This window comes from Seriola lalandi, unplaced genomic scaffold, assembly GCF_002814215.2.
Source record: "Seriola lalandi dorsalis isolate HSWRI2012SDOR001 ecotype SW California unplaced genomic scaffold, Sedor1 jcf7180002054431, whole genome shotgun sequence".
Classification (NCBI taxonomy): Eukaryota; Metazoa; Chordata; class Actinopteri; order Carangiformes; family Carangidae; genus Seriola; species Seriola lalandi.
In genome coordinates this window covers 328,969-346,364 of record NW_019524984.1, presented here as the reverse complement: position 1 = coordinate 346,364, position 17,396 = coordinate 328,969, and the positions used below count along the sequence as shown (strand labels likewise).

Genomic DNA, 17,396 nt, shown 5'->3' with positions numbered 1-17,396 from the left:
TCTGTAGTATCCTATGGCCACCGTTTCTAAAGTTATTTCTACAGAAAACACTGTGGTTGCACCTGACACCTTTTAGATGTCAGATACGCTGTTGCATGTTTCTCTTCTACAAACCTACCTGTCCGGCTGAACCAGTCCAAGAAGAAGACAGTGAGGCAAACAGCAGCCTGTACATAAATATAGGATGCAAGTCAATGTTATTCGCCAAACACCTCACACTCTTTTAGGAAGTGTATGAAGTGAACCCAGGAAATTAGAGACTGTATTTTTTATTTAAATCCTGCAGCTATGGGAGACAGAAGAGGTACAGTAGGATATAACATCATGATTGTGTGTCTGAGCAGCTCAACAATCTGTCAGCTGCACAGAATCTCTGGAATCTGAGAACAATGTAGGTAACAGGGAGTGGAGAGGTTGAGAGGTATGAGATGACAGGCAGGGGAGGAGACACATCTTCTAACAACTTATGATTAACACTGGAGCCTGAGAGAGATGAGACATACTACCCAGGAGGTGAGTTTCACAATGTGTTTGTTTCTTTATTTATCTTCTTTTTTTTTTTCTTTTTTTTTAAGTGTGTTAAAATTTACTTTTTTTTAACACAACCTGTTGATTTTTCTCTTATGTCAACAAGAGCTGGGGAACAAGGCTGCTGCAGAACAAATGTTTTCAGGACTGAACTTGTGAACGTTGAACATGCTTAAGAAGGAGCGACGTGAAGCAGAAATATCAAGACATCTGATGATTCCTGGGTAGCTGTTGACAACATGGAAATATTGTGATTTTTCTTTTTTCTTTTTTTGGCAGAGGGATGAATGACATCATCGCTTTTGTTAAATTGAAGGGTGACATGAGCCGGCCTGGAATGGTCTCGTTTTCACACAACTGTTGTCAGTAGTGGGAACCTCAATAGATAGCACTTTTTCCCGGAGACACACCAGACTGCAGTCATGTCAAACTCTCAGGAGCAGAGCCTTGATGAGAACGCAGTGTTCCTCCCAGTCAATGAGTCCTCCCCAGAGTTCATCTACTGTGAGAAGGAGCGACAAGCGGTGGAGACACTCCTGAATTCAGGACCAGAGGCGTTCTACAGCTCCAGTAGCGCAGAGCAACCCGGCAGCTTCTTGTCTTCTGAAGAGGTCAGCCAGATAACCAGCTGGGCCCAGGACTATCGCTCTAACCAGCTGCAGGTACAGCGGGAGGAGAATGGAGTGGAAGGCAGCTCAGAGATGGAGGACTTCTGTTCCACCTATTTCCCTTGCCACTCAGACATACCAACCCCAGACCTAGACCTTGGCTGGCCTGAAAAAGGCCCCTGGGTTCCAAAGGGAAGCGTAACAGTCCACACCAGTCCCCCAGCTGAAGGAGAACCTCCTGTCAGAGAGATAATACGACGGCACTTACAAAAGGCCAGGAAAGTATGCAAATATGATTAATAAGATTTAATTTTATGGATGAACACAACAAACATTTTCACATGGGTAGAAGTGAACTACATATGTACAAATTTGAGGAATACATGAATATTTACATTTTCTGAGACTTTATACTGTCAAACCAGAATTCAGCAGAAAGTTTACTTGTTGCGTCAGTATTTGTTTAATGCTTTAGTTAATACTTACTTTGCATATTAAGATTTTCATGCTAAAAACATTGATGAAATAATAAAATATGAAGCACTGCTTCAGTTTGAACCCTCCAACATTAAATACAAGTCACAGTAAACAATACGATGAAATACACTTTTGAGGTGAATTCTTATACTTATAAAAAGCATTCCTTAGAGTGAGTATTTTTACTCTTCAGCATTATAATTTCACTGTAACCTCTTCAGTTTTAGCATCTGAATACTCTTTCCACTGCTGCATCCAAGAGAATTTTCATCGGTGAACAATAAGAAAGGAAAAGAGGGTCTTTTTCTGAGTAATATTTTTGTGTACCATACAGGTAATTGCCATTGTGACAGACAGGCTGACAGATGGTGCAATAATTGGCGATTTACACTACGCTGCCTCCCATGGTGTCGCTGTCTACATCATCCTGAACCAAAGATCCATTCAGGAGAATTTCACTCTCAACAGGCTCAGGCATCCGGTGAGTGACGAATCAGCACACACCTAGCAGCTATCCTCTTGTTTACTGTATATTCAACAGATCAACACATTTGCCTATGTAATTGTTGTCTCTTTTAACAAATATCACACCAGAAGGCAAGTGTACATCAGTTTCATTAAAAACTTGACACACTGTAGATGTGCTGTTGAACTGTTGTGCTTTTCTTTGGTATACTTATGCTAGGAATGTACTTTTGGTTGCACATAGCTAAACTGGTTGCTCAGCATTCAGTGTTTTCTGTGTCTCTCAAGCAGAGAAATACCTGAAGATCCTATTTTCATGAATGCTCTACATGAAATTGATGAACACGGCTGAACAGAAGTTAAAATTCTATGTCAGTTTCTATAATTGAGCTACAGACTAATGATCAGCTGATCCAAGACATTCACTTTGTTATGGCATGGTGTGCCACTTTGGTCCAGACTGGAAACATCTCAACAATTACTGGGTGGATAACCACAAAATTTGGCACAGATATCTTTGGTGCTCAGAGGATGAACTCTAATGACATTCATGATCTCATGACATTTTATCTGGTGCCACCAGCTGGTCAAAATATTAACTTGTCCTGTGAAATAGTTCAACATCTACTCGATTGATTGCCATGAAATTTGGTACAGACATTGGCTGTATCCTCATCACTTTGGTGCTCACCTGACTATTTGTCTAGCACCATCAGGACAAATTTTCAAACAGGTGAATACTTTAGTTCATGACCAAACACCTGAAAAAAGAAGAAGAACATTCCTGTCTTACTTTCTGTTGAGCAACATTTGCTAATCTCGACTAATTAAGCTGCTCACTCACTAAACAAAGACAGTGAACATGGTAAACATTATATTATACCTGCTATACATAAGCATGTTGGCATTGTCACTATGGGCATGTAAGCATGCCGTCATTAGCGTTTAGCTTGAGGCACTGCTGAGCCAAAGTACAGCTTGGCATGGCTGCACAGACCTTGTGTAGGGAGATATTAAACACTAGGTCATTTATTTCATCTATCCATCATGGATAAACACCAAGTTTGAATGCAATTCAGTCTTGAGTTTCAGCTTAATCTTGTGATCTGGCAGAACATGCGGGTCCGTGTTCTTGGAGGGAAAACCTTCTGTTCGAGGACGGGAAGAACGGTGGTCGGGGAAATGAAAGACAAGTTCCTTCTAGTGGATTTAGAGACAGTGATTCATGGCAGCTATAGGTAAACAGACATTCCTTTCTACCCTTTTCCTTTTACAGGTGTTTCACACACTTGAGAGTGATCTAACAAACTGTCTTTGTACTCTGCAGCCTCACATGGACGGACGCCCACCTGCACCGGCAGCTGATCACTGTTCTTCGCGGAACAATTGTTGACTCATTTGATAGAGAGTTCAGGATCCTTTTTGCTGCTTCGCTCCCAGTCCCAGACACATGGAGGGTTGCAGGTACCCACGTAGAAGTGACTCATCAGCTGAAAGACTTCTCAGGTCTCCGCTTCCAAAAACAACTCTCTTTGGAGCTTGAGGTTTTCAGCCCCCCGTCTCCACCTGCTGATTCCCTCCTGGACTGGGAAGCCATGGGTGTTGTCCAGAGAGACAGCTGTTTCAGTCCTCTTAATCAACATGGGGAAATGCCACTGAAGAATAACATACTGTTTGATAAAAAAGCTACTATTATGGACACCTTTGCCGACAATGGAAACCAATTTGTGAATAAAAAAAGGTACATGGATCATCTTGATTTAACCAGTCTTAGACACCATTAGTGAGGCCTTGAAGTCTCTTTGGATCAAGTAGGCTATATTTATTTAAGTGTTGTATGCTGTACAGGAAATTTCTTTAAATGGATTCTAAATGGATTTCCCCTTCAAAATGTTTATAATTTGAACTACAGATTGTTTGCAGGACCTCACTGATCTCTTTTTGTATTTGACAGGGTATATGAAAACACCTCTCCAGTGACAAACCATGTGCCAGATAAATCTACAACCTTCGAGTGAGTCTTGTTGTAGCCAATTTTGACATACTGATTAAGAGTATTGGGAATGTTTGTGGTTTTTTTCTGCTAATGTTTTTTTTTACATATCTTTCCCTGGGATGTTGATTATTATCATTATAATCATAGCAAGACACAGCCCTTACCAAAACACCAGACAGCTCCAGAAATAATGAAGAGGTAAGACACAAAAGATGAAGAAAAAACACATTGAATGAGTTACTACGGAAATGGAATATCCAAAATATGTGGTAATGTGTTTTTTTTTTTTTCTTCTGAAGCGTGGAATACATATTAGAAAAGACAATGTCCAGGCAGCTCTCCGCAGAGAGGAGCACCAATTTTGATGACAGAACAACATCAAGACTTGACAATAAAACAGCAGAAGCAACATACAATTTGGTCAGTCCTTCTAATACAAAGACAAGAGAGCAATTAAGGAGGGAGTCCATCTTGGAGGAGAAGAGCAGCATGGATAAAACTAGCCCCAAAGTGGAGAACACACCCTCTTCTAGAGTAAGTAACTGGTCTTTGCAGTCAAAACACTTGACTTACCTCTGATACAAAGATGCTGGGGACATTGAGATGCATTTCTCTCCTCACAGAAACCTATAATCCTGAGGGTGCCGCAGTCTGAGAGCTTCAGCTCTGTGAGTGACATCATGAAGAGGATTCAGTCTCAGCAGAGCACATCAAGACCGACCAAGAAAGGATCAAATGCCATGTCAGAAGTTAGCCGGTCCATGATGGACCTGAGCATATACAACACAGATACAAGTGATGACAGAGTCCCAGTGCCAAGGTTTAAAGCCAGTGTAAGTGTGTAGATTAGTTTTAGTTCACTGCATTAACCTGCAAGAAGTAATTAAATGTTTTAAGTGCTCTAAACGCTCAGATAAATTGCCATTAACTCAAAATTGTACAGTAGTTAATTAATGTACTGTCAATCTCTGTTTCCTTGACAGTGCTTTGACCCGGGTCAGATGACGCCTGCTGTTGCTCTGATGAAGAATAGGAACAATGAACAATCTTTATTCAACAGAACTCCTATAAACCTTCTGCCCCAAGACAGGCCCCGCAGTTCCAGTTATGGTCTCAGGTTGGACTGGAGGAGGTCGCTGGCAGAGAGAGAAGGGGAACAATAATGAAGAGAGAGGACAAAAATACATGAGCAGGATCTTCTGTAACAACATGGCAGCTGCCAGCAGTGGACCTTTGCAGTGTTAATTACCCCAAATAATCCAAAAACAGACAGTGACTATGATAACAAAACCATTGTTAATATGCAGGATGTATAAGTTTTATCTTTTGGTGCAATGTCCCACTGAATCTGATGACTAGATCTTTCACTGAATGCTGTATATAGTGCTTTACTTTATGTTTAAATAAATAAAATGCTGCTAATAATGTACAGCTGAACAGTACTCACAAAGTCAGTTGCATATGTGCTACCAAGAAGAAATTTACTGACTTTTTAAATGTATCTTTAAAATGATCTGCAGGGTTTGGGTGAGTGCCTGGACTGACAACTTCAGTATTTCAATTTAAAAATGCTGAGAGACAAACTTTAGGCTGGGGAAGTAGAAATAAGGAAATGTAGTATTAAAAGACTGGTGGAGACAGGGGACAAACAGTGAGAGGTTGGGGAAGATATTTATTTTGGTGACTTTTGGAAACAGGAACCTTATGAATATTAACAATCTTCATCTTCCTGCACATTTCACAAACAGATCAGATACATGGGTCCTAACTTAAAACTGTTTTTGTTTTTTTCATCCACACCAGTGTTGGTACCATGGGTGGCAATATCAGTTGGCTTGTCAGTCCACCACTTTGGTCCAGACTGAAATATATCAAGAACTGTTGGAAGCAATGACATGAAATTTTAATTAGACATTCAAGGTCCCCCAGAGGATGACGCGTAATGACTATGTTGAGCCTGTGGCCCTCCTTTTGGCGCCACCAGCAAGTCAAAGTTTTCACTTCTACTGGACAGATTGGCATGAAAATTTTGTACAGAAAACATATCTGACTTACGTTATCTCTCTGACTTTCGCTCTTGTGCCACCATGAGGTTGACATTTGTGGCTTTAAATGAAACATCTGTTGGATGGATGAGAATTGAAATGTTCAAGCCTCCCTCCCTCAGAATAGATTGTAATCATTATGGTGATCCCCTCACTTTTCATCTAGTGAGGTCAAAATTCTAATTTGACCCTTTGTTTATGACCAAGAAGCAAAACTAATGATATCCCGATCAGCCTCCGATATACTGTTTGTTAGCAAATACCTGCACTAAGACAGTGAAGATGATGTAAACATTATATCTGCTTAACATCTGCTTGAATGCAAACTCTTGTTAAAATGTTTTCAACATTGTACATAGATTTATACATAGAAGGATTTTCCCTCTCCTTGCTAATTAATTGTTACCTATTTGTCATTTGTTTGATTTCACCTGTGCAAATAAACTTAACTCAAACTATTCTATATCGTCACCTTCCTAAAATAATGGCCTAAGTCATGTTTTGACAAAAATGTTTTTTTTGCCTAAATCACCCCCTCATGATGCTGGCCACCTCTGGTAAAATCGCCTGAATCCTCAGTTGAGGGGAACATGCAATTCTACCCCCGGTTGTATAATGGCCTATGTCAAAAGTGTGACTCTTTTGTTGAGTTTTTTGTGTTTCCTGAAAAACCTGAAAAAATGACTTAGGCCATTATTTTAAGAGGGTGTCGATATGAGGGTATGAAGTTCTGCTGTTACACACTCCAGTGCGCTAGGTGGCGCCGTGCACCTTTCACTTAGTTTTTTCGACCCCCTTCAGAACTGAAGAAGAAGAAGAAGAAACCACGGAAACACATGGTCACCAGTTTTAGAAATGTGTTAATTTGAACCTAAGTAGATATCTGCAGTTTTGTTTTGCTATAATCACCAAACAGAAGCACCGGCGTTGAAACGTGTTGTTTAGTTATCACTGTAACTTCCTGTGTGTTCGCTAACGCGTAACAGGCGAGTGCAATTCATTTCCACCATGGTTCGAGCAAAAAGGTGAGTTTGGCTAAAGTTAGCTTCTGCACTTTTACCTGTTTTCAACCGGCTGTTAATGTTAAGGTTAAATGTAGCTTGTCAGAGTTCAGGGGTAACCTGTAGCTATTTGAGCTCTCAGACGTTCATAGCCCGGGTCCTGTATCGCTGTTTATCAGTTCTACAATAAGCAGAGAAAATCTGTGAGAAACAAAGCTGGAGTTCAATAATACAAGCATCCCCTGAAGGAGATTTAAACACGTCTGTCTCCTGTCCTTTACTGCTCAGGGGTAGACAGCCACAGAGACCTAAAAAGACAGAGCGATATGATGAAGATGATCCTGAAGCTTACAAGAACATGCCTGTCCCTGATAAGGTAAGAGGGCTCAAGAGAGGATTTCTGCCACTGCTGACTCAGGGTATCTGCAGGTCTTAAAACGTCTGACACTGATTTTAGTTTCCTTTTTTTTTTTATTTAAAAAACAAACAAAAGAACTAGCCTGTCATTTATGGACCTTAAATAATTTCTGCTTCTTATCCAGGTTGAATTTAATGATTATTTAATGACATTAGTAGGAATTCTTCTAAACAGCAGTAAAGTAGTGTCAAAATGTGTTATGAATGTCAATACATCAGTGATCATGATACATGTATTAATTAACATTGTATGGTATTAAAAGGTCTTACAAAGTTTTAAGTTTAACTTGGTGAACTCTGCAAATAATACCCGAACTACTGTGGTTTATAACACTGATAAAAGCCAATTACAGACTTGATTATACATACAATATCCTTCCAGTTGTACAGAGTTAAAGGCTCACAACAAAAATGTGTTAAAAATATATCACAGAGTCGAAGGTTTCGTGTCATTACTACAGTGTTGCACACCAGAGGAGTTTCAACATACAACAATTGAGCCTTTTTTCAAAGGGGCTCAGATGTGTAGTGGCCCATAAAGAGAGAAATATGTTGTCATTATACACCCAACAGATGTGTTGTGTTGATTTTCACCCACAGAAAACCTTTAACATTAGTGCATACATGGCACATAAAAATACAACTGTGAATCAATCTAGAGTCAATATTTTTCCACAAGTAGTGCTCTCTTTTATGTTTTTCATAAGCATTTATGAATCAGTGCATAAATAGAAATAATGTGACAGCAGGTGCTTGTATTAAATTAGAATGAAAGGTGAATAGTGGTGTGGTCTCCAAACCAAAAATAGAAAAACAGTTGTAATATGGACATGAAGCATGGTCAAAAATAACATTCAGAAAATTGTACAATTTTTCCATATTACTGTTACTCTCTTTCTGATAATCACACCGCCTGACAGTATCAAATGTCACATTGTGATATTATACATTATAGAATGATTTGATCGTCTCAGCTTCAGTGTGGGGGTCGTTATTGTCAACAGTGCCAACAGTCAGCTTTGAGCCTGTCTTCTCTCTTCCTTTCAGAAATCGTCACAGTACACAAAGGACAAAATCGATGAGTTTCATGACGAGAAGATTGCGGTGAGTTTGGCTCATTAGCAGTTCTGTGCCGACTGTACTGTGCTGTTTAAATGCTGTCTCTTATACACATCTAAGACCAATGTAATTGATGTGAATTATTTTGGTGTCTGCTTCATGTGTGCAGCTTTCTGAACTGAAGGATGAGCTGCAGCCCCTCATGCAGATGGTCAAGGATGGAAAGATCCCACCAGGAAAGGTGGGTGCATTTAGCTTAATTTCTAAATGTGATTTTTTTTTTTAAAGATTTACAGAAGTGTGTAAAGAATATCCTCTTATTGTTATTGAACAGACAACCGAAGGAGAGTCCTTTTTACTTCTATGATTGTTTTATTCTCTCTTGCTCACTGGAGTAAAAGGGCAAAGCAGACAATTTTCCCTCTGCTACTTCAGAGATCGTTTGTTTTAAGGCATTTCTGGAAATTTACTGTTGAGTTACTGCATTTACCAAGTCTGTACTGAATTTATATGGACTCTTCAGTCAGTCTTGGCTGCATGCCTGTGAGAGTTTATAAGTAAAGATAATTACATCATTTCTATATGGTACATCATATTTCTTGTTCCTTTCTCAAGTGGCAAACAGTGTAGAGCCTTAAAAAAAAAAAAAAGTAGATATAAATATTTCCATCGCTTAACCTGGGGCTGTATGAGCCACAACAACAGTAAGGTGTTACTCTTTTCTTTTCTTTTTTTTCCCCTCTGGAATTTTATGGCTGTTATATTTATTGATGATGCATTACAGTACATAAAGGAGAAATGTGGTGTTTGGTGCTGTGCTGGAGGCTTGAGGTGTAGATGTTTTTTGGGAGCACTAAGAAATATATTTTAGTTGTATAGCTATGGCATAAAATGTGTGAATTTGAGTACCTTTGTTCCTGTTTTCCAAAGGGTGCTGACTACCTCAAGACAAAACAGCAACTTTACCTCAAGTAAGTTCTACTTAAATTTTAACTGAAAATTGCGAATTCATGTCATTCTCCTTCATACTGACTAATCTTTGCTCCCCACTGCAGTTACTGCACAAACATCAGTTTCTACTTGGTGCTTAAAGCGAAACGAATCCCGGCTCATAACCACCCCGTGATTGAAAGACTACTCACCTACAGAAATGTAAGTCCACAAGTTGACAAACAGTGTTAGCAAATGTATTTTCACCCTATATGTCCAGCAGTCAAGAAAACTGCATGTAAACGCTTTTTGGTTTGGACAGTGGTAGCAATAATTATTTGGCTGGGACATCACAGTACCAGTATCATGGGACACATATCCTATCCTCATTAGTTACAACCGTCTGTCTTTTATTTTCTGCCTTCAGCTCATCAATGAACTGGGAGCAGTGGATGCTCGGCTTGCGCCAGAGTTTCGTAAGCTGCTGGCTGGTGAGGAAAAAGATACGACCACCGGCAGGCCAGCAGAGAGCAAGAAGACCAGGGTCTCCAGTAAGAAGGAAATGGTGAGTCTTCACAATGAGATGTTTTGGCGTTCCTACCTTCATAGACCTGAAGGACATGCAGAGTTTGAATCGGTTTCCGATGTTTAATATGTAACATAAACGCTAATGTTGGCTGCAGGATTCTGGAGAAAGTATGTCTGAGGTCGAGGAGGACTCAGACTCTGACCTGGACGAGGAAGCGGCCCTGCGCTTCTATAACGATGTGGAGGAGCGGTTGAAATTGAAGCGAAAGGGCAATAATCCAGAAGCTGGAGAGTAAGTATGGCTTGAGTTTGTAAATGACAGTCGGGTCCAAATTGACTGGGGGTCTGATTAATGGTGAATTTGTTGCAGGGTGGCGTTGCATGAGGATGAGGCGGAAGAGCTGGATCCAGATGCAAAGAGAAGAATCACTTACCAGGTACTGAGTTACACCCGCTCACACACTTAAATATCAGTATTTTCCATTGACGATTCTCAGCCAGAACTTAAAAAGCTGTTCAATATTCATGATGAATAGAGGTGAATCCTCCCATTGGTCAGTCCAAGATATACTACTACTCCAAATCTTTAAGAGGGTAAAATGTATTCTTTGTTTTTTGATGACATGAGGGCGCCACCTGCTAGAGGGTCTAACTAGTATGTGACAATATACTCGGCTATGGAGTAGTAGAATGTGAAATAGTGGTTTCAAACAAAGAGCAGTTAATGTCTGCAATGTACTTAGAAGTTACAAGTTTATCAGAGGAAGCTTATAAGCCGTGTTCCCCTCACTGCTGCTGATGTGTCTTTGAGTAGTCCATTACTCACTGGGGTTTTCTACAGTTCAATGTCTGGTATTCACTTCATGTATTCCATGTCAGACTGTGTCAGCTCTGAACATTTATTTTAATAATGTGTCTCTACCAATTCCACAGATGGCCAAGAACAAGGGGCTCACACCAAAGAGGAAGAAAATTGACCGTAATCCCAGAGTCAAGAACAAGGAGAAGTTCAGACGGGCCAAAATCCGCAGAAAGGGACAGGTTTGTATTCCACACATTCACTTTTGAAGTGCATCATAATGCTGCTGGACTGCAGTCTCATCACTTTGAATTGAAAAGTATATCCTGATATGTCAAACACATTCTCAAGAACAATATTGAGACTTCTGTTTGTATTCACCAGGTCCGTGAAGTTCGTCGGGAGGAGACGAGATACAGCGGGGAGCTGTCCGGTATTCGTGCCGGTGTCAAGAAGAGCATCAAACTTAAGTAACCAAGAGAGAATCCAATTAATGCTGCATGTTGCCATGGGATTGAAAAAATACCAATGGACTATACTAGTAAATGTTTATTATAGGTGATTTATTGTAGTAAATCATACCACTGAATTATTCAGCTGTCAATCACTGTTGTAGAAAAGACATCAAAATGTCCTGGATTATTGTGCAGTGTGAATAAACATTTTATAACTGTCAATGCCCCTTTACAGAGACAGCATTATAACCTTAGAGTACATTTTAGGACAAGTAAAAAGGACAAGGGAAGGCATGGCGTGTTTATAGTTACACTTATTACTAAGGTTGTGCAACTGGACAACATGCTGAACATACAGTAACTTTGTCAGTAGAACAGGCAAGTATGAATTTAAGCCAAACTTAAGCTCAAGAGCAGGGAAGAGTACAGACAACGTAAAGCTGTGTCACGGACTCAGATGTGCGTGCGGTGACTGTCAACCTGCTTGTTGAGTTATGAACTTGTTGTGTGCTGATGTCAGGTTGCTCACTATCCTCTCCTCTATCTCCACCTCATTTTTTACATCCTCCTCTGTGAGGATCAGCTCAGCCTGAGTTGAAGGGGTCACAACCACCACATAACCCCGTCTAGAGTCCAGTACATTGGCCACCACCACCTGGTGCCTGTAGGTGTCAAGAGCCCGTCGAGCCTTGTCCAGCAGTATGGCTGCATCGGTCTCCAGTTTAAAAGATATGACAAATGCCTGGGGTGCCCAGTCCTTCACCAGTGGAGACAGTATCTTTGGGACCATGTTCAAGCTGAGCTGAAAGAGAGAAAAATGTACAGTCTCATTATTAACAAGAGTCTACAGCCATGCTAGCAGCTATTTGATCTAAATGCTAACATGCCGATGCTAAGCTGGTGTGTTTACCATGATCACTATCTTAGATTTTCGTTACTATGCTAACATTTGCCACAGCTGATGCTGATGGGCATGTTAGTTTTGCAGGTATTCAGTCATAAACAAAAGTGTTCAATAAAAAACAGGACCTGATAATGATGTTAGATCTAAAGTTTACCAATCTCCAAAGTGATAATTCATTTTTTTTTTTTTTTACAAAATCAATATAAAGTCTTGCGTGTACAGCAGCATTCCCACTCACTTGAAGAGGACCATTGGAAGACTGGATTTTGTGTTCAGGCATCTCAGATGCTGGGATATAGAAATCGGACACAGCTGCAGCCAGGTAAAACATGGCCTTGGATCCTAAGTGCAGAATAAACATTTGAAGACAAACTATAAATAATATGCCGGATAATAGCCATAACTTAAACCTGTAAATTGTTGTTATACTGTACCTATTGTACTGAGTGCCTGTGCTGCTGCTTTGAGAAGATGCAGATACTCTGACAGTGTGCTGAACTCAATGGGCAGGAGAAGTCTGCTGTCTCTCACTTCCTGGTATCTCTTCAGCACTTTGGTGATGTTCGGAAGCACCTGCTGGTTAACCACAACTTCACCAGAGTTATCAGATGCACCCTCTCCACATCTAAACTGCAAAGCATCCAGCACGTTGATGGTTGAGAACGTACGCGTGTAAGGGTAGAGGGAGCGATGCCTGTGCAGGAAGATGACGGCGTAGCCAGAGTCTAAGAAATACTCTGCTGAGCAGGCTCCTCGTCTGCCACTGCTGAAGTTGTCAAGGAAGCGAACAGTGCGTGACTCCAGGGGAACTTTAGTGCCTCCTGATGTAATGAGAACCACCCTGCGACCTGCTGCCGCATGATGTGCGGCAAAAGCAGACATCTTCTCTTTTACCTCCTCGACATGGGAGGGAACAGCAAACTCTTCAGCTAACTTTCCATCAATGGAAGATATTCTGGGTTCGGCCATTACCTGATGAGAGACAGATGGGGGGCATTGTCAGGAGAAAGGATTCATGCAGCAGAGTAGTGATGGACACTGACAATCAGAATGTCTGACCTGTGGGTAAAGGGGAACATCACAGAATTTATATCTCATTAGTTTGGCCTGCCTGTTCAACCAGTTGTACAATGTCTTATGGGCCTGGAGTCTGGTGATATAATGGGAAGTCGGAAATCCAGTGTTTTGAACCATGAAACATTTAAGGCACTGAAAATCTGAATATCCCTGTCTCTACAGTTTGAACAGCAACTCCCACAAGTTCACAGCAGTGCATCACTAAATTGTCTATATGTCGGCTAATGTAACAAGAAATGGAGTAGAGATGCCAAAAGTAGATAAAATAAATAATTTAAAAAAAAGTGACACCATTATGGACTTTGTCCACTAGAGAGCACTACCAAGTTTATTTTTCAACTATATTTTTGCTGCGTATATGTTATAGTCAAAATCCTTTAAAAAGAAATTTATGAGGAGCCCTTCTCAAAACTATGTGCATGTATTATGAGTTTTATTTAAAAAAATATATATTTCTGCCAATCTCTGTCAGCCTCAACAATCCAATAACAATAACTTTAAAAACTAATCTTACAATATACTGGTATACCTTACAACACATAAAACAGCTCTGCAATGAACCCTGCTTTCATGGAGGTAATGATATTAAAGTCCTCCTCCACTCAAAAATATGTTTTGAATATTTGACCTTCACTGTGCAAAAAATAGGTTTTAATGTTTCATGTTTGTCTGTGCTTATCTAAAATCTGAGTTAACATGTAACTGAGAGCATCTATAGACTGTATAAAAAGGTAATGTCATGTCTAGACTGGAACCAATCATGGTCCAGTGTGAGGATGAAACTTGAAGCCTGCATTGGACATACATTGAGAATGGTCTTTCAGTGATGGAAGAAACATCTTCCAGCAGTTAAACTTTTGAAATAAAGAGTATGTGCTTCTTCATAGATTGTGGATTTTTCAGTGAGGGAGGAGGCATAGATGTAATTTCAAGGTTAACTGGCTAACCAGGTAACTGAACTTTTTTCAAATTATTATTCAAAGCAGAGCATTTCCGTATATCTTCAAACATGTCTGTAGGGGATCTTTACATTTTCGTTGAAACTATATTATAGAGGTCTTGAGTCAACATCATGATGACTGTAGGAGCTGTGTTTCATTAGGGGATTGAAGTGCATTGCGTTTCACAGAGATATTCAGTATAACAACACAATTCAACAGCAGCACCATTAACTATAAAATGTTCAATCAATACTGTAAAGCACTTTAAACAAAAGCCTGATGTACACACACTTTAAAAATCACAGTTACTAGACTTTACAGTATCTTACTAATCCTTAAAACAACGTCGTGTTAATTTTCCTTTCTTTAAATTGTGCACAAACCTTAAAGTGAGTGTGTCAACTTCACAGGTGAACCTTGACCTTCACGTTTTGGAACAAAGAAGTTGGCAGCTGACCACGGCAGAAACAGACTCTTCAAACAAATTCGTCCAAGACAAAATAAGGTGTAACCGTTCAGATTTTATCTGAAGTGGTTAGTTAACATGACAGGTGAGGAGAATGCAGCACAGGTTAGTCCTCTCTTGTGCAAAAAAATCCTACCACGTAACGTCAGCTGCTGTTGTGCTGCTGTCTGAAATATAATTTGCGACTGTGACAATACCCTGAATGAACTCTAAACCGACACTTGTTTTGTTACGATACTTAAATATAAAGTGCAAAATGCCCTACTTTATATTCCGAGGTTGAGCTCAGGCGGTTTCACAAACAACTTCTGCACTTCCTGGAGCCAATGAGCTGGATTCTTTGGTCTTTATAAACACAGGAGAAAACCGTCAGCGCCCCCCGTGGCCGTAAACAGTACTGTCGTTAACACATGTGAGTCAGGTTGAAGCAGCGGTGCGTCAGTTACTTATGAGGTGTCAGACTTTATGAAACCGCAAAGACCCAGAGGACAAGGGGAATTTCTCTCAAAGGGGATCTTTTGGTCTGGACTGTCCCACTGACTCAGTAAATGGTACGACAGAGAAACGACTTGCTTATCTTGACTTTTCTAACTCTTCTACTTTTTGTGAATTGTTTTAAAAAACGATTGAATGGTATAAATTGAAAGCCCACGTGGCCCATTGGACCTTAGTACACGATTGGACGTCTAATTGCTGGTAAGTTTTTTTTTTTTTTTTTTTAAACACTTTCTTAAGGGAAAAAAATCAATTTATTTGAACCTCCGGTGTATCGAGATTCATATCTAAAATTGGAAGAAAAAAAAATTCAAAAGGCTACGACATGAATAGCTGAAATATGTAGTCTGTCTGTCTTTTCTATTTTTCTGAAACGCCATACAAAGTAAGAAAATAACCCATTCAGAATAATTATATATATATATATATATATATATATATAATTTATATAATTACAGGCCTTGTTGGTCGTCAAATTTCGTTTTGCATCCACAAACATTCACTTGGACATCCAAATTAATATGCTAAAAACACATTTTTCACAAAATTGACATCTTGCTGTTGGTTGATGGAAAAAAATGCTTTGCTGGATGTAATTTTTTTTATATAGTATAAAGGCATCAATAGGCCACATTAGGTTTTAAAACCCTGTAAGCAAGGTTTATGGAAAATGATGTGGTCTAAATAGCTTTTTGACACATTTGATAAACTTTTACCTGATAATCGTATAGGCAGGGTTGGTCATTATCGCTGTAAATGTTTTGATTGAAAGTGATAATTTTAGTCCTCACTGTCAGGGTGTATTAACGGCAGTTCCCATTAACAACCCACAAGAGGCGCTGTTGTACTGCTCAACAGACGATCACAACTCTTGGAGCTACTTTTTCTGATACATGTGATGATCGTGTAGTTTAATCTGATCAGTTTCCGCACATCATGTTAATGAGTATACTCAATGAGTTAAATAGATAAACGGAGATCTGTGTGCCAGTTCAAGAATCAGTCAGTTTGCAACAGATTGGAAAGGTTCATAAAATCCAAAAGTCAGAGGAAAAGTCAGAACTAGATTATCAAAAGTATATAAAAGATGTGTAGGCATTTCATATGGAACTTTTTTTTTTAACACCAGGCCCACTGTTTCCACTACAGACTGCTGACATTTTCCTGATTGTCTATATTATAGGCCTACACACTGAAGCTTGTGCCCTCTGAGTGGAGAGAAAGGACCTTCAGTTGTTAGTAAAACCATACCACAACAATAACGTATCTCAACACTTTAGTATAAGAATTCATAGGTAAACCCTCCCTGACAGTAATTTTTTAATGCTTCTATCATATCAATGTTGGCATAATACTAATAATAAAACTTAAATAAAGGTAGTATAACTCAGACCATATAAAAACCTACAGTTATTCAGGAAGAAAGAAAAGAAAATCAAGACAAGGTCAACATGAACACAATATACTACTGAGAGCATGGAGGTCATATCCTTGTGTTGTAAATTTGAACTAGTGGTTTCACTAATTGTTTAATATCCTAAATCATTAACTAATTCTGGATCAGTTATCGTCCATTACTGAGAACCTCATGTACGTGTTTATCCACAAGCAGGGCACTTACCTCTTTTATTCACAAACCAGCAGCAACCCTAGACCAACATCTATTTATTAACAAAGTTATTAACGTAAAATTGCAGACGTAAAGACTGATAAGAACGTGTGAAACCCACAGGTATTTATTATTATTATTATTATTATTATTATTATTATATACAGCCAGGGCTGATTAACCTGCTGAGGGACCCTGCGGCAAAAATTTGCCCCTGGTAGCCCCCACTATACATTTAATACATTTAAGATGATTTCCATAAGCGCCCAGAGAACTACAAGCACTATAGAGCTGAAATGATTGGTCAATTAATCAGTTAGGTGGTCCACACAGAATTAATTGGTGATTTTGATGATTCATTAATTTAATTAATTAGTTGAATTGTTTTTTTTTAAATATATAAGTAATTTATAATATATAAGTAAAGTATATAAGTACAGTGGAAATAATTGGTCGATTGACAGCAAATTAAATGGCAAAAATGCCAAATATTTGCAGCTTCTCAGATGTGAGGATTTGCCACTTTATTTATTTATTTCATTTTACTAATTTTAAGCTATTTTAATCATTTTGACACTTGAAATATTGTTGGACAA

General features: G+C 39.3%; 3 protein-coding genes across 5 annotated transcripts; 2 read left to right on the top strand and 1 right to left on the bottom strand.

Annotated features, from left to right (window-relative positions):
- Positions 1-324: 324 nt before the first annotated feature.
- Positions 325-6,582, top strand: sack1e (scaffolding CK1 anchoring protein E). Of its 2 annotated transcripts, XM_023410716.2 has the most exons (10): positions 325-513; positions 635-1,418; positions 1,948-2,094; positions 3,192-3,316; positions 3,406-3,819; positions 4,033-4,092; positions 4,222-4,272; positions 4,374-4,608; positions 4,698-4,907; positions 5,058-6,582. In XM_023410716.2, exons 2-10 carry the CDS (start codon positions 951-953, stop codon positions 5,235-5,237), a joined length of 1,890 nt encoding a protein of 629 aa, XP_023266484.1. In that variant the 5' UTR covers positions 325-513; positions 635-950; the 3' UTR covers positions 5,238-6,582. The 2 variants fall into 2 exon arrangements, with proteins under 2 accessions (XP_023266484.1, XP_087031371.1); XM_087175245.1 differs by lacking the exon at positions 325-513 and having other exon boundaries at positions 548-1,418.
- A 352-nt stretch (positions 6,583-6,934) lies between these two features.
- On the top strand, positions 6,935-11,530 carry utp3 (UTP3 small subunit processome component). The gene is made up of 11 exons (XM_023410732.2): positions 6,935-7,144; positions 7,409-7,496; positions 8,585-8,645; positions 8,737-8,837; positions 9,527-9,567; positions 9,652-9,748; positions 9,954-10,091; positions 10,210-10,346; positions 10,425-10,491; positions 10,988-11,095; positions 11,238-11,530. Exons 1-11 carry the CDS (start codon positions 7,128-7,130, stop codon positions 11,325-11,327), a joined length of 945 nt encoding a protein of 314 aa, XP_023266500.2. The 5' UTR covers positions 6,935-7,127; the 3' UTR covers positions 11,328-11,530.
- ppcs (phosphopantothenoylcysteine synthetase) lies at positions 11,396-15,022 on the bottom strand. 2 transcript variants are annotated; one of them, XM_023410737.2, is made up of 4 exons: positions 14,614-15,022; positions 12,647-13,184; positions 12,451-12,554; positions 11,396-12,110 (listed from the first exon to the last, which is right to left on the bottom strand). In XM_023410737.2, the coding sequence occupies exons 2-4, from the start codon at positions 13,179-13,181 to the stop codon at positions 11,784-11,786; spliced, it is 966 nt and encodes a 321-aa protein (XP_023266505.1). In that variant the 5' UTR covers positions 13,182-13,184; positions 14,614-15,022; the 3' UTR covers positions 11,396-11,783. The 2 variants fall into 2 exon arrangements, with proteins under 2 accessions (XP_023266505.1, XP_023266506.1); XM_023410738.2 differs by having other exon boundaries at positions 14,962-15,017.
- Positions 15,023-17,396: the final 2,374 nt, after the last annotated feature.

Coding starts and splice junctions, on each gene's coding strand:
- utp3 (XM_023410732.2), top strand. Junction 7,497..8,584: donor ACATGCCTGTCCCTGATAAG/GTAAGAGGGCTC, acceptor TCTTCCTTTCAG/AAATCGTCACAGTACACAAA. Junction 8,838..9,526: donor GAAAGATCCCACCAGGAAAG/GTGGGTGCATTT, acceptor TGTTTTCCAAAG/GGTGCTGACTACCTCAAGAC.
- ppcs (XM_023410737.2), bottom strand. CDS start 13,181: ATGGCCGAACCCAGAATATCTTCCATTGATGGAAAGTTAGCTGAAGAG. Junction 12,555..12,646: donor ACAGGCACTCAGTACAATAG/GTACAGTATAAC, acceptor TTCTGCACTTAG/GATCCAAGGCCATGTTTTAC. Junction 12,111..12,450: donor CTTCCAATGGTCCTCTTCAA/GTGAGTGGGAAT, acceptor TCTCTCTTTCAG/CTCAGCTTGAACATGGTCCC.
- sack1e (XM_023410716.2), top strand. CDS start 951: ATGTCAAACTCTCAGGAGCAGAGCCTTGATGAGAACGCAGTGTTCCTC. Junction 2,095..3,191: donor TCAACAGGCTCAGGCATCCG/GTGAGTGACGAA, acceptor GTGATCTGGCAG/AACATGCGGGTCCGTGTTCT. Junction 4,273..4,373: donor GCTCCAGAAATAATGAAGAG/GTAAGACACAAA, acceptor TTTCTTCTGAAG/CGTGGAATACATATTAGAAA.